At 31.8% G+C, this 16809-nt stretch overlaps 3 protein-coding genes across 3 annotated transcripts; 2 read left to right on the forward strand and 1 right to left on the reverse strand.

Annotated features, from left to right (window-relative positions):
- Window positions 1-995: 995 nt before the first annotated feature.
- On the forward strand, window positions 996-3050 carry TRIADDRAFT_52712 (uncharacterized protein; the record flags this gene model as incomplete). The annotated part of the gene is made up of 3 exons (XM_002108304.1): window positions 996-1218; window positions 2334-2518; window positions 2751-3050. The coding sequence occupies 3 exons, from the start codon at window positions 996-998 to the stop codon at window positions 3048-3050; spliced, it is 708 nt and encodes a 235-aa protein (XP_002108340.1).
- Window positions 3051-8113: 5063 nt separating this feature from the next.
- Window positions 8114-9233, reverse strand: TRIADDRAFT_52713 (uncharacterized protein; the record flags this gene model as incomplete). Its single annotated transcript, XM_002109026.1, has 4 exons — window positions 8114-8413; window positions 8516-8655; window positions 8894-9040; window positions 9215-9233. 4 exons carry the CDS (start codon window positions 9231-9233, stop codon window positions 8114-8116), a joined length of 606 nt encoding a protein of 201 aa, XP_002109062.1.
- A 3789-nt stretch (window positions 9234-13022) lies between these two features.
- On the forward strand, window positions 13023-15223 carry TRIADDRAFT_19061 (uncharacterized protein; the record flags this gene model as incomplete). Its single annotated transcript, XM_002108305.1, has 8 exons — window positions 13023-13100; window positions 13641-13755; window positions 13920-13965; window positions 14084-14110; window positions 14210-14339; window positions 14414-14515; window positions 14746-14816; window positions 14974-15223. Coding segments are annotated over 8 exons (819 nt in total), but the record flags the coding sequence as incomplete, so codon positions are not given.
- Window positions 15224-16809: the final 1586 nt, after the last annotated feature.

Raw genomic sequence — 16809 nt, forward strand, 5'->3', positions numbered from 1 at the left:
TCGGTGGGCCAGATGAAAATTTCATGTATTCACAGACTTGATCAATAATGTTAATAGAAGAATTACTGTAATATGTCAAAGTTATTATTTCAGATAACTGTATCTCATTCGAAACCATACATGATAAATGTAATCGTGAAACATGTTCAAGAACAATATTCACTTAAAACTCAATTGCAAATGATGCCCAGATGATTTCTTAACTGTGCTTGCTAAAGTAAAATAACAACTACACTTTGTAGCGATATCGTGAGAGTTTTGTAGACATGTTCCGAAAAAATTGGCTTAAAGTTCTGAATAAAATAATTTGCAATTTCTTTTTCTGAGTATCAGATACCTATGATTTAGCAATTACATGATGATTCTTATAGCAATGGTAGAAAACGTCTAAATTTCAATATATTAAGCTTACTAACGAGGAAAATAACTTTCAATTTGGTTCCCCAATATTGGGTTTGATGAATTATTGAGGATTTGGGAATTTGAATTATTTCAAATTACAAGCTAAGACATAAAAATAAGCAATGGAAAAACAATTCAACTTTTCCCCTACTTATAATTATTGACCTTAGAATTGGATATTTAAATTATATACTCGTAATAGTTCTACGCATCTACAAGAAGAATTAAGAAAGATATTAAAATAGGAAAAATTAATTCAATTCCCAAATTAAATCACAAAACCCTGATGTTTACATTTACGCGTGCAAACTGTACAAATAAATAAAATTCTTACTGCGACCTGTAATGACGGAGGAACAGTCTCCTGCTATTACTGTGGGTTAATTTACTTACCCAAAATTTGAATCAAGAAAATAGAGTAATTTTCTAATGTGATACACGAAGGTCTTTCCTAGAAATAGTACGTGGGCGCTATCTCATCCTATTAGCTACCTACCGTGCTACTACCATTAGCTGAAATCATTACACGATCATATATAAAAAGGGAACAGCTTCTATTTGTTCAAGTCTGCTATCATTTTAGTACTTTAATAATGGATCGCACAAGTGAGGATAGAAAGCGCTTCTTGATAGAAATAAATATTGAAGATTCTGGTGATGTTGTTGATTGTCCAAATGAGAAGGAAGACCTTAAGCAATACACTTATCAGTTATACTGCAAACGAGCTAATGGATATTTAAGCGTTGAATCATGCCCAACTGACGATTGCGAATCATTCAAAGTAGTTTGTAAAGAAAATCGTGGAGCTGGTTACGGTAAGATGCATTTTAAAAACACTCTATTACATTGATACTATGAGCAGTTAAGTGACATCGTTTCGATCATTTGACCTATATCTACGTTTTAAGTTTATTAATCTTATAAAAATGACTTTTACAGAGCTAGCTTTTTTTCTCGCATTTAATTCTCTCATCGTCTTATCTGTTGAATTTTGTACATTTACCTTTTAGTTGATTCTATAAAATATTAGTCAATGCTAACCTTCTACCATAAGCTAAGTGATACCGCCGCTTAATCTATTAATTTTTGTGATTTTTTACTTTGATTATTCTTATGAAGTCATCCAAGACAAGGATAATTAAGTTTCTCAGACTTGAGTAATGTATCATTGAGTTACTGAGGTATATGCACCAAATTAGGATATTTAAACCGTAAATTTTGCTTTCCGGTTCGAATTTCTTAGACACAAAGATTTTCATCCAATTTTCTGCACCTTAATGTGATCTTTGTAACATCGATTTTCATAAAATTAACTTCTTTATCAATTAGTATCGCATTTTACATTTTTATTGATGCATTACCTTATTGTGTTCAATAAAGCAAACGTACAGAAACGTTAACTTTCTTAGTCTAATGCTAAACAAAACCTAGTTAAATGAATTTTATAACATCATCTGTCCTGTACCCTAGTTTAATCCTATGAAGTGATTTTACTAAGTGCAAATACCAACTTTCAAAGATCTAGATATTACTTGTTTTATCCGATTTTCCATATCTTCGGCTTTTAATCTCGTCGATGCCAATTAAGTAACGCTAGTAATATTCGCTAGTCCCTGTACACATAATATGCATAGTAATAATTTTCACAGGTAGTTACACAATACTGCTTCCAGAGTTTGATATTAAAGAAAATTAAATTTATTTGATGTAAATTATCATAAAATAGTCTTGCTGTGTAGAGAGATGAAAAAATTAATTATCCAGTTACCGATATTTAATAGTATAAAGTCTAACAAAATGATATTTTAGGTAAGCTTGAACGATTTTTATATTATTACGTGGCCAGGGTATAAATAAAATCTCAAATAAAATATAACCTAGCAAGCTAGATTAATTTTGATTACTATCCCTTATACTCACAACTACCAAGATCATTTCAAAATCACCGATGCGAAATCTCTATCTAACACGAGTGTAAATGTTCTTCGATTGGGGTATAAGATTGGGGAAGACATCGGATATTTTCTCGCCGGCAAGTTAGCAGATGGAAAGGACGCTCAAAGTGTTAAATATGATACATCAATTCGTATGGAGGAGGTTGAACTGCTTTTTGTGGTACGTTAATAGGCTCGAATAATTTTTAAATCTTATCAAATTCTTGATGCATCTAAATAAAATTTTATACTGTAATTGTAAATGATATCGTTGAATGCAGAATCACGCTGTAATATCTCTGGGTGATTCTTGATATGATTACTCACATGATCACGTTGTGATCATTCTATAATACTTTTATTAAATTAAATTTCTATACTATTTCCTGACCGAACTGTTAAAAATTTTTTAGTCTAAAAAATTCTACAAGAAGGAAGAGAAATTTCTCTCGAATTATTTACCACTGATGGTCAAATTTGTTGATGGTGACGTATGTCTATTTTTAGAACGTTCCGAAAATTATGGTACAGAAACTAAATGTGCCATTTCAGTAACTTCTAGAGATAAATTTACTTTAGATTACCTAGATTGCGTTCACAGCGTACCCTACGAATCTTCATGCCATCCTGTACTTTCTAAAGACCCAAGTTTTATTTCTAGTTCTAGCACTGAAAATCATACTAAAATCGAGCACCCAAATATTAATGCTTAAGCCTTTTATAATTGAGTAATCTTAAGTTTAGTAATATTTGCGTTGCATTTAATTATAGCTTTCATTTACGCTACTATCTTTTCGCTAAATATAATTGAATGAGTATAATTTTAATTTTATTACTTTTTACTGACTATTGAAGATTGCTACTGCACTATGATGGTACTTACTTATCTCTGCTTCATAAATAATCCAATTTACTGACCTGTTAATTGTTTGACGTTAAATCAAAATTATTAATTTTAAATTTTTATAGATATAAATCTAGCTAATAATAGTAATAATTGGTATCATCAAACGTCCAGAAGTTTATTACTAATTTCTTGATTGGCTCATTAAGCCTGTATTGAGAAGAATAAAATATTCGATATTGTTAGGGACGATGATATTCAAATTTAAAATGGATCTGTTTACTTAAATACTATTTTAAGTATAATGCATTTGCCAGACCTGATTACTATTGAACTAAGGAAATTGAAATTTTATTCCATTTCGTCGACATGACGAATATTAATCCTCATAAATCAAATTTAACTAGATTAGAATGATTCCAGATACTTACGCGTTATTCATTAATGTGCCATGTGCATTATTGCAATAAAACAAGAAACGGCGTTCATTGGCCTAATTTTCGCAATTTTTCCTTGCTACCTTTTTATGCATCTGTAACAAAACCTGTTCTGCTAATGGTAGTTAGAGTGTAGATCACACAAGTAATTTTATATAGCAGATTTTATTACTGATTCTCTATCGATTGAGATACTACATAATATACAACAAGCTCTGACAGACAAGGAAAACTTCCTAAGACGGCAGATCTTAGAAAAGAAGGACTAAGAACAACATTAACAGAAAAGCGTAGCTGCTTAAATACGTTATCTAACTTGTTTACCACATAACAATTGCGAAAAACATCACTTAACACTTACAAAACTTAGTATGAGAATAAAATTGTATAATTAGTATCATTCTTTGAAGTTGAAATCAACATACTTGAATTATCACAAACATTACTTATATACTCGTATACCTATTATTGACAACAGCCGTAGATTTTGGTATTATTTTTAAGCTATATCTAATTCACTTCTACATAACATGTTGGCAACAGTAGCTTATCTAGTAGCTTCACTACAGTATCACGGACTTCTAGAGCCTCTAGGTGCTCCAGCATTTCGTGAACATGCCATGTAAGTGAAAATGGAAATATATTGAATATAAGTAATTTACTAGTAGGATATTAAAATCGATGAGGTTGCATCGGGTAATATAGAATACTGGTTTATCTTAACACTGTAATAAAATTTGATAAAAAATGAACTTAAACACCGGTACGATCAACTATTTTCTGATTTGGATATCGATATTTGATCATATTCAGGAAGCAAACGTATTTTAGCGATACAGATTTGGATATAATCATCTAAGCTGGCTAAATAACATATTAATTACAATAGAAGCAGAGTAAAGCAGAATATATAATTTTTCTAATACGGCTTCAGATCCTTGTTAAACTGGATAATTTTGCTTAGATATGATTGGATGAAGTACATTTAAGATGAGGATTTCATTCGTGCTAGTTTACGTTTCTACTAGTATAGTATTGACTCTATTACGGCCAAAACCAGTAATGCGGCCGTTACCGGTATAGGATTCCCAGTTTCATACTAATTCCTGTTAAATAACTTACATGAAATGTTTGTAAATATGTAATAGTGAAAGGCTACTATAACGATGTATTTAGCATGCAAGTACATATATCCTATTGTCCGTAACAAGTTTTTCAGCTTTTACTACAGACCTTATTTTGCAGTCTTTTGCCCCCATTTTAAGGCTTGCCTACATAAAAGATAAATCGCGAAAACTTACAGAATTTACTATGAAATTGGCCGTAACAACTCTACTGGTATAGTAATAAGCAGTCGATTGATATTGGATAAGCAGTATATGATTGATTGCCAATCATTTCCATTATTGCTAGATTAGATTAAAGATTGTATGAACATTTGTTTAAATATACTAACTACTTCTTGCTAGTTACCAGTATACCATTGGCTATTTAATATTGATTCTACAATGTAATAGAACAAGACCGAGACATAGTAAATGTGTACTTAACATTCATATTTCGATGCAACTAATCATTGACGTCGTTAATACCAGATTGTGCTAGGTAAAACTAGATAGCGTAGTTTTTATTTAATTAATGTTATACACTTGTACTCAATATTTAGAGCATGGTTAACTGTTTGCTCTTCCGGAATTTTCACTATTTCCATATTAATTTTAATTTTATTTAGAGCTCAATATGACTATTTCGTTATTTTGTACGTTGGTTAGTTTTATTATATTGTGAACCGTAATGTAAGAGGTATTTATTAATAATTTTACCAGACCTTTAACTCTTATCCTTGCTCTTTTTTGATAAATTATTACCATATAAGGAAATAATCTATAATGATCACATTATCATTTTACAATTTCAATGGAATTGATTGTATTTATAGACTAGTTGACAAAGCAAATTAGGGATACTAATTGAATGCTGTCTGTGAGGTTGATAGAGAGAACTAGACAATAGCGGCTTATTTTATTCCATTTTACAAATTGTAATATTGAATGAATATAATTTAGCGATTGTCAGTCAATCAACAGGTTTATTATTGCTACAACACAATTTGCGTATAAGAAATAAAAGTAAAACGGAACGGAAATATGTAATAAACAAGCTAAGCGAAATGATATTTAAACCATCTCCCTGATACGAATAAATACCCCTATACTGTGCAGCAACAATGATAAGACAATAGTTAGACGATGGGTTATATTCAATCATTTATCAACCAAAATTATTTCCTGACCCTGCCCAGAGATGATTAGCAATACAATATATTTTAATTATTGAAATTTAATGTATAGAATGATTTTCTACTTACTTACTCCAAATTTAATATCGTTCAAATTCTTAGTATCTAAATTTAGAAATGTATGATGAAATAACATTAGAAGCAGCGTTAGTGTAACGTTAATTTATTTATTATATTTCAGCTCGAATTCAGTGTATATAATAATGGATTCACATGGATACATTACTCATTCCGTTAGTGAGCTAATGCTTCGTTGATGATCTGTAATAGTAGGACCCTCGGTTTAGTAGATATGGACTGATAATTAACATTTTGGCTTAGATAAATTTTTGTTAGCCAAGTTAAAGTTAGATTTTCAATGATTGTACAAAGTGCAGGTATCTAATTTTTTACAGTTCACATAACTTATATGCTATGATTCCTTAGTAGTTTACATTTCGCAAAAATTACTGCGATAATTCATAATTATGAGCTTTAATAATAAATTTATAATATCGGTTGTGACAGTTATTGATCTGCAAGGAAGTAGACGTATAGTGTGTATTGATATCTCGAAACTATTAAAATTTCGAGCTAGCTTGTTGCATATTGTATAATCGTCTACTTCATTTATTGCTTTAAGAATATTTCCGTCTTCAGAAATCCATCAGAAAATTAGTCCTAAGACTCTTAGCGTGCCTACCTATAATATGCGCGCAATTAAAGTGATTAGTTGCTATAGCTCAAAATAACAAAAATATAGCCATCCACATCATATAAGTAAGTGATGATGGTTAACAATAGTCATTTAAGCCAGTAATTACGATGCCGATTTTTAATTTAATGTCATAGTAGAATAATTTACAGTTAAATTATCATTTGTTGTTTGCTAGTAATTCTCTTCTATTGTTTGCTAGGTGAATAGCTTATTATTTAGTTTAAGAATTAAAAATAATGATGATATTAGTCATCAACTTAGAATCGATGGCCTAGTATAGCGTATTTGTACACTGTACTATCGTAGTCGATTTATAAATTATAGCGGCATGAGAGACACTTCTAAAGCATAATAATTATATAATTAATCATAAAAGATTAATAGCAGTTGTTATTGTCGCGATCTAATCTAGGGAATGTGAAGGAGTACGCTGTGGGGTCAGTGTAAATCAAAACCATTAATTCCTTTTTGTTTCCCCTTTCATTGCTAGATATTGTTATTAGACACCAGGAAAATGTGTCGTACTGACTTACCTTTTTATCTTTAATTAAATATCATAGCCGATAAGATTATACAAGAAAAGAATTAAAGATATAGCTCGAATTGTTTTTCTAAGGTAACTACAGGGTGTGTCTACTTAAATCTTACGGAAACAACTAGTGCATAAGTCATGCAGTTAATGCCTTTCTGCTTGATAAACATTTGATCAAAGTAGAAATTGCTGTAATCATGACATCATTGTAACGGAGTCATTTTGGCGGAATAACCAAACATATTTTCGGTTTATTTTTCACCTTTTGACAAAAATGATGATAACGTTAAATTTTATGATCAAACATGACACAGCTTTATTGACATTTATTTCCATCCATATCATTAGTTATTAAGTTATAGAGTGCCAAAGTTGGTATATTTGCACATTCTTTTATTTCTCTACTTGCATAAGTATGTACGCTATTAATTTAGGGATGGTTCTACTTACGCTCCAACCTCTATCCTATCTATCACGAATAAGATAAATAGTTTACTTTATTTTACTATGGATAGTATAAACTAGAATAATATGCTCGTATATTAGAGATACGGTATCATGCTAAGTCCTAAATATCTATCAGTCTTAATAATTATTGGCGTATGCCAGTTAATGCACCATACTAAATTAATAAGATTTCAATCTATCATATTTATTTCAGATTCTAATAACAAAACAAATATAATTTGACTACTTTGTAGCCTATAAAAAACCAATGATTGATGATCTAGTTAGTAGTTAGTATACGAATATATGTACAAATTTACCGGTTTCCACGAAATAAAATGTATTATTTGAGTTACAATTTACAAGGCCGTAAATCATTACGGCATTACAGATAGAAAGTTTTTTCAGCATGAAAATTATTTAATTTTCTACAAGTTCGAGAAAGGCGGCTACATTGTTATCAGTCGTATTTACAGCTATATATATATACGTGTGCTAGAATCTTTTGTGACTTATTTTTTCACAAGATATGATCGTTGATTCTTTTTATTAAAACCAAGGCTAGTAGTGTTTCGGGTGGGTTATATTGAATACTGGGATTTATTAATGTAATATTTCCGTCGTGATTGAAACAGAGTGCTTGCAATTCACTTTGTTTATCGACAATCTCCAGCATAGCTGTTGTAGTCGTTTCGTTTGGATGATACAGTGGGATGATAAATTGCCATTTGAGATCTTGAGCATTGGTGATTTCACTGGTAAGATTGTGAAGGTAATTGAACATATTCAGACGGTCTAGATCGTTATCCAACTTTGTATCCTTGAATGAACAATAATGTGTTTAGAATACATTTATGGTCTTGTATCAAAACTTTCACTAATCACGAAGCGGTACTGTATCACTCCAAATTTTCGAACTTACCAAGAATATCGCTTTAAAATTAGCTTGATCTTTTATTTTAGTAATGCCTAGAAGTGCTTTTGGTATATAAGCTCCTTTTTGCTTGGACATTAGGAGTATGATTGATTTATTCTTATTTATCTTTCGAATTTCAAAATGACCTGAAAGAAAATGATTACGATATAATTCATATGGTAGTCTTTATCTATAGTTTTCAATGTTTTTATTATCATCTACTGATAAAGGAGTTATTAAGTATTATTAACGAGCTGATTAAAAACGGAATTGTTTTTAATATATTATTAAGATGACAGTCATTTTAAGGGATATTCTATTTCGAGTTATTGGAAATGATTACTAGCTATCTATCAAACAAAATAGTTAATCATAAATCCTTACTAAAATCCTCTATATTCACATCTACTTCGTCGAGACCAGATGGAAAGGCTGCTAGATGGGCGGTAAGATTTCCAACTTGAATGGTTTGATTACTGCATGCAATGTAGTAATCTCTAGCCCTTAGAGCTAGCACATCTTGGATAAGATCTAAAATGTAATTAATATGATAACTTAAGATCAATATGAATTCTTCCGTTGTAAATTATAATTGATACTTTGATTAATGAACATTCTTGTGTATAGTCAGGGTGCCTTCCTTAAGCAAATATAGAGTTTCTCTTACACTTTGGTCGTTTGCATACCGTTACACTTATTACTTACCATTTTTTGCAGGAGCCATCGCGCTTGTAATAGGTTTAGTAGAGTAAACTTGATGTAGCTTGAGAGTAACGTCTTGAATAACGGGAAGTTAGGCAGGAAGATATCTACTGTCCTGTATACAACACGATTCTAAATTATCTGGAGCTCAATAATTAGAACTAATGTCAATTAAAATGATGGCACAGGCCGACTTATATACACTTGGGCCTCTATTCATGCATGTAATTATCAATTGTTCTTTTCTCGGAAAATTAATAACGGGATTTAACCTTAAAATAGCAGCAGCCATACGTAATGTAATGGATGTAGCATCATTACAGTACACAACGGACCGTATTACCCTTTAATATTGTACTATTGTTATTTCATCATGGGATCAAAACCACGTGAGGAAACCGATGTATTGCTATCATTGAATAAATAAATCATTTATATACTGTATATAAGAATATATAATTAATCGATAAATTTAATCTCTCATTTTACTAATCATTAAGATCTTCTGCGGCAACTTAGTGATTTTATTGTATGATAGGCTAGCCACATACTGCTATCTAACGAGCCATTACAGCATGATTCTAAATGAGTTTAAAGAAATTGTCATTAATTTTGATCTAGTGAGACATTCTCGTGACTAAAGTGTTGTATGATTACCGGTACTTAACGTACTTTAACATGGTTGCATTATTTAATTTAAATAAAATTCAAGATAACGAAACTATCATATAGGTGAAAATGAAGTTATTAAAATACTACAGTATTTGCAACTTGGTTCGTTCATTTGATTATAGTCGTTAATTAATTATAGTTATTGAATCAAATACGAAAAAATCACCAACAGCAACAATTATTGGACTACAGTCATTACTTCAGACATACCGAGCATTCATGTAGGACGGTCAACACAGCATAAGCCCTAGAATTGCTGCTCTGACAGTTAACATGAAGCATAGAGTAACTAATAGCTATAGATAACTTGAAGATTATTGAACGATAATAATTTATAATATGAACATGTAGTACAGGGCTCAAAATAGCGTAATCGATTGCAGAAAGTCGCTAAGTGATATATCAAAATGTAAGATTGACACTGTATGTGCGAGATTGTAGATTAACTGAAATCAGGAGATTGTGTTAAGTGCGTATCCGTGTTAATAGTTACAGTAAATATTATAGCTTTAATTAAGAATATCTTATTTAGATTGGACATCAGAGATTATGCAAGTAATTTAATACTAGATTAATCAGAAGTTATAGATGTAAGCAGGGCTTCATCATGATATATATGAGCGGGAAATTTCTTCTCCCAGAGTTAGTTAGTCTTGTTCTTGGTTGAAGAAGTAGTTTATACAATAAAGTGAACTTAATAAGTTATGGGATTTCAATCATTTCTGATTTTGAGACACTTGTCACATACCAGCAAAATTGAAATCCCTGATCTTGTCCGCCATAGCATTACATGCAGCGGCAAGGTAATTACGTAATATCAAACGAGATGTACTGTACTGTAGAAAGAACACTGGATGTGATATAATGGATTCCTTGTCTGTATTTTAAATTTAATTTAAATTGAAAGTATAAATAGATTAATTCAAGACAACTAGTTGTTTTGCATTATGTTACTTGAATTGCACTTTGATTCTGCGCCCGAGGTCATAAATTTTATTTTATTCAAAGCTTTTACAGGGGTTACATAATCCCTCCCATTTTTGTCGTTTCTTTCCCCTCCAAGGCGCGGAGCTTTAATTTACCTTATACACCATACTGCTTGTGCTGATATTTCTACTGACATTTCAGAAAGTAAGTGCAGTATGACTCAGCACACAGAATAGCTCTGCTATTTAGGAAATCCAGAATGATACCACTGCTTTGTAGTAATATTTTGAAAGTTGCTAAGATTAGTGCAGTATCTATGATACAGAATGCCTACCTACATATATAAGGATCATCGGGAGGAAACTGTATGGTTAGGACAGGGACTCTTCAGACAGACGGATATTTTCAAAAATCTCGAAAAATTGACTTACTTACAGTAGAAAACAGTAGTTCTTGTGCATCTACTTTTCTTAATCATTGAGCATAATTGTAATTTAAGAACATTCATGACTTTATTTAACTGTTTTGAAGCAGATGTTGATAAAATAGAATAGATTCGATTTCAATTGAATATTACTTAATTTAGAAAAAACAAGCGAATTACAGAATCGAGCAACCGCTCATGGACATTATCACAAATAGAAGTGTTTGGAACAGCATTATATGGTCCTGTACTGTACACTGTACACTGTACAGTGTACTGTACGGTAGGCCCAGCAATAATAACCCCTAATACTCAGATACTCAGCGTAAATAGCTTAAACGATGATACATTATTCTAAGAGTAGGAAGATTTACGTAAGTCAGAAAAAGTTTTTAGACGGTAGTACCTAACTTTCATTGCGTTGGTGCAACGTCTTACTCTTTGAATACTCGCATGAAATTTGAGGTACAGACTCTTAGAATAATACATCATCGTTTAAGCTATTTACGCGGAGTATCTGAGTAATCGGGATTATTATGGCTGGGGCCTACTATACACTATACAGTATAGTATACCGTGCTACATGAGGTCGTAATGTCCGACTGTCCGAACAGTGTCCATCATATCTGTACTGTACTCTACAGCAACATTACTTTCGTATCAGATATTTTAGCAGATATTGCTATAGACTACTGTATTCGCACGTTAATTTTAGTTTCATTTTTTCCCAGTTAAAGTATCTAAAATGAAATTAAAGGCGCTGTACAATTCCATATTGTACTCCATGCACTGTCAGGGTCCTCTGGATAATAAAGTAACTAAAAGAGATATTGTGCAGTATACTCTAGATGTACAGCAGATTGCTGTCTTGTATACTAATGTATATTGTATAGTCATAGAGTTACTTCTGTCTTACGGTACAGTACAGTACTGTAACAAATTCCAAATTTCTGCAACGTACTGTACGGTACAGTGCTATACAATGTCTCTATCAATTATAAATTTCTATACTGTATACAGTATTGCACAGTCCGCAGTGGAATTGTAGGACAATGTAAAGACTGTACCTACAGTACTATAGCTATTATACTGTAGTTTTGGGCTCAATAATAAAACTTGATTTGGCAGCCCTCTTAATTAATTTACCTGCACACACTAATATTATTATTCTGCCTTTATTTTACTTCTGTACACTTTCATAGGAGGTCTAGATTATACATACATTGGCTAAGATATCAATGTCAGCCACTGATTATAAACGAGTTCGAATCCAAGAGTTTTATGGCTCATCGGAATCGCGAACTTATAGTCTAACTAGTAGTAAAAATGGCACCAAGATAAATGTGATTAAGAGTACAACACCCCCTACCAGTGTTCAATTTTTTAAGGTATTTTTTGTAATCTTACATGTTTAATGTTGCTACAGGAGCAGTGGATGAGTTCACCAAATGATTCTTTATATTACCTTCGAATCAAGAGAGACTTGCTTTTACTATTGATGAGATATGCTATATTTGGGTTTGTCTTCCTTCGTTTTTGTCATTTTTGAAATACCGTAAGCGCATATAAATCATACATAAAGGTATACAGTACGTACTGTACGAGTATATGTTTTAACATAAAATCAAATCGATACAGTAGATGATACATTTAAAACACTGCAAGTACTAGCTTAAAATTTTGCAGAAACTACTATCCAGTGATATACAATACGTACTGAACTATTTAATTGAATAGGAAATCCTTGACCTATTCTCGTTAATTTGTTTACTGTTGTTCATTTCTTAGTCAGTTTTTCTGCCTCAAGGCTATCCTGAAAGTGTTAGCGGTGATTACTTGACATATCAGCTATGGGATACTCTTCAGGTATGTGATCCTCTACTTGCCTACAAATATATTGCTTTTTTATATTTTTGAAGTCGTATAAGGAAATACAGTACTTTCAAGTTTCAAGCTTGTGATATACACTGCCTTGTATTCTTTAGCAAATTATAATGTCTTCTAAACTATTTTATCCTTCCGCGAATATGCGTATGCAATTTTGCTATTGGTGTTTGAAATCGATTCCTTAGCAGTAGTAATATACAGTATGAAAGATAACGTATATCTTTATGTGAATAGTGTGCACCTGCAATATAGTAAATGATTTAATTAGAAGCTAAATAATTAAATTGCTTCGTAATGCACATATGGTTATTAGGCGTGGAATACGATTTGCAATAATAGCTATTTGTTTCATAATTTCCTAGTTAATTAGATAGTTTACGTCGGCTGACATACGAATAGGTTATGATGCTAATTTAATTCTGTACTACTATTACCCTTTACGTAGTTGGAACTTTACATAGCAAGGATTTGACATAACAATAGATAGTAGATACATTTTTAATTTACTTTATACATTAGGCATTTTGCTCATCTATTACCGGTACGCTAGCAACTCAGGCTATATTAAAAGGTGTTGGAGTTGGTGATGAGAAAGCTACTGTTGCCGCAGCTGCAATGACATGGATGTTAAAAGGTCTGATTATTATTTGCATGTGATACATGTATTCTATTCCTATTTATAAGAAGTCATAATTGTATGATGAAGTATACGTATTAATGTAAGAATTTGATACGTTATTACTATACTTAAAGTGCAAACAACTAATTTAATTGGGTCTATATATTCTATTTGTCAAGATGGAACGGGAATGATAGGTCGAATATTATTTGCGTGGCTTCGAGGGTAAGCGATAGTATGATCTTTCATCCTGATGAAATATAGAGTGACAGTTACTGCACAGTATGGGCCTAATATCGAATCTAATTTGCGTTTAAATGTTATTTCCAATTTATTATTTCAGAACCAGTCTGGATTGCGATGCTAAGAAGTGGAGGCTAGTTTACAAAAAATACTGACTTTGATATAGCATGAATTTATTAAGATACAATTTGTATATGTTCCACAATATTCTCAGTTATACCTAAAGGATGCTTATATTTATATCATATAGATTATTTGCTGATTTCTTAAATGATGGAGCTTTATTCATTGAAATGATAGCTCCGAATTTTCCCCATCTGTTTACACTATTATTATGTGTGGCTAGCGTTGCTAAGGTAGTTGTTATAAAAAAGCTCTAAGTGTAGTTAATCTAATATTACAGTAGTAATTGTTCATCTTTAAATGTTAGTCAATTGTTGGTGTGGCTGGAGGAGCTACAAGAGCCGCTTTGACAATGCATCAAGCACGAAGAAATAATATGGCTGATGTATCTGCTAAAGATGGTAGCCAGGTAGTACAGATTCTACGGTAAAAGTAAATGGATGTATAGAGTTTATTACTTTTACTGTCGTTAAATATTTGAAACCTAGGATAGATATTAGAAATAAGTTTTGCCCTTATTTCTTGATATTAGATAGTTTATTAGCGTTATAATATATTGTCTTTGCATGCAATTGGAAAAATTATGAATTATGTTATCGTACTGAGTAATAATTTATAAAGTTTGTAATCTTATCATAGGAAACTTTGGTAAATCTCTCTGCTCTAATAGTGGGCCTATTCTTATTGCCTGCAGTGACTGGAAATGCTAGGTGGAGATCAATTTGCCTGTATTTTATGGCGCATATTAGATAATTCTAATGCATTGTTACTCACTCTAAATATAATAAAATTTCTTACTTTTGAATAGTGTAACCTTTACGTCTGTACTACAGCTCAACACAATTGTCATATTTTACGACTGTTTAGGATTATCTGGACGCTGTTTTTTATGTTTACTATGCTACACCTTTACGCTAACTACAAGGCCGTTAGTTCTGTAGTTATGGAAACGTTAAACAGAGAACGTTTGCATATTCTTGCTTATAATTTTTTTCGATATGGCTCAATCTTGTCCCCAGCTGAAGTTTGTCAGAGAGAGTCGGTTATAATTATGAAAGATCAATATAAATTGCGTATGATTTTAGGAGCTGAATTTAAAGAATCAATTTCAAGGTAGTCTAATAACGCTTTTCCTAGATTTCATTAGGCGAAATTGTATTTAAAATTTATGCTTGCTAATGTAATGAAAAATATTTTAGTGAAGACTGCTTCACAGCTTTCGGCAATCAAGAGAAAAGGAAATATGCACTCACGGTGCATATTGGCAGTAGATCAAGAAAAGGTTAGTAGATAAATCATCTTGAGTATCTTAATAATAAGTAATGAATGATATATTTGTATGATCAGTGCAAGTTTGTAATTAGTTTAGTTTTACATAGTTTTTACTTTCATGAATAGTGAAAGGTCAATTAATTACTCATAGTCTACGCGTATATTAGCAATTTTTGTCAAGCGTTTAATTTTATATTTTTAATTTCGATGCGTATGATAACGATAGGTACCATATATATCCTTTTATATCGTCAGTCATCTGCTGAAGATATTATTAAGGCTTGCTTTCATGCTGAACTGCTACGGTGGTGTTACGACAACAATGGCTATGGAGCTTCTATGGTTAGTTAGTGCTTAGCAATATAAGAGTAGCTATAATACGTATGCTACGTCCGCTAATCGCAATAGTATAGCCACTTGCTGAATGCTGGCTTATGCTATTTTGTTGACGTTTCAAGAAGATACACGTAGTTCTTCATCAGACATCCCAAACGATTATATTAGAATAGCCAAGTTATTAAAATTCTTATAATCATACTAACTATAAAGTTTTTTAACTATTTAGACTATTGGTTTTGAGGAAATGACGGATTTGTCGAAGACCTTAAGAGAAGGTACTAGTAATTATACTTTGATCAATTCCGGCTGCTTTTAGGTACTAGTTCTTACTTAGATTAGGTGATTGTTAAAGTTGTATAATGATAGCAATTTTGCTCGCTTGATATGTACAGAGATACAGGTTCTGAACTGTTCAGGCAAGGCAGAAGGAAAACTCATTCATTCTGTTGCACAGTCTTACTCTATTGCCGATACTTTGTTCCCAAGTTTTGTAAATTTCCTTCGGAGCTCAGGATGGGTGACTAACTATAACATGCTGGGAGCAGATGAATGGAGAATTACTTGCGATCTCGAATGATCAACTGTAGTGATAACACAATTTGTAAATGATGGCTTTTGGTTTATTAAATGAAAAGTGCGGTATTATACAGTACATTGCATCGTCATGGTTTATAATAAAAACGGATTTGATTCCTGTTAAAAAGACGACATAACTTAAAATCAATGGTTACCAGGTAACCGTACTATAGTATTGAGTGCTCGGTTGGTAAAAGTAAGACGTCTTAATAGGTAGCTGGCAGCAAGTAATGGATTTCCTCAGCACTGCAAATACTGAAACCATTCTGTTTATCATACGTACACGCTAATGCTTTGCCATCGATAAAATTCAGCAACAAACTACAGTATATCTATGCATCGTGATGAGCCATAAGCATATAACACTACAGTGCAGTTTTGCAAGGAAAGTATTCTACACTCTACTGTTGTTCTTTATTCCTTTCTACTATTCCAGTCTATTCGACAATAGTTAATGTAACGGTGCAACAAATGTTTTTCCTGATAATACTGCTTCTTACAAATTGACGAATGTGA

Source organism: Trichoplax adhaerens, genomic scaffold (genome assembly GCF_000150275.1).
Source record: "Trichoplax adhaerens TRIADscaffold_1 genomic scaffold, whole genome shotgun sequence".
Taxonomy (NCBI): domain Eukaryota; kingdom Metazoa; phylum Placozoa; class Uniplacotomia; order Trichoplacea; family Trichoplacidae; genus Trichoplax; species Trichoplax adhaerens.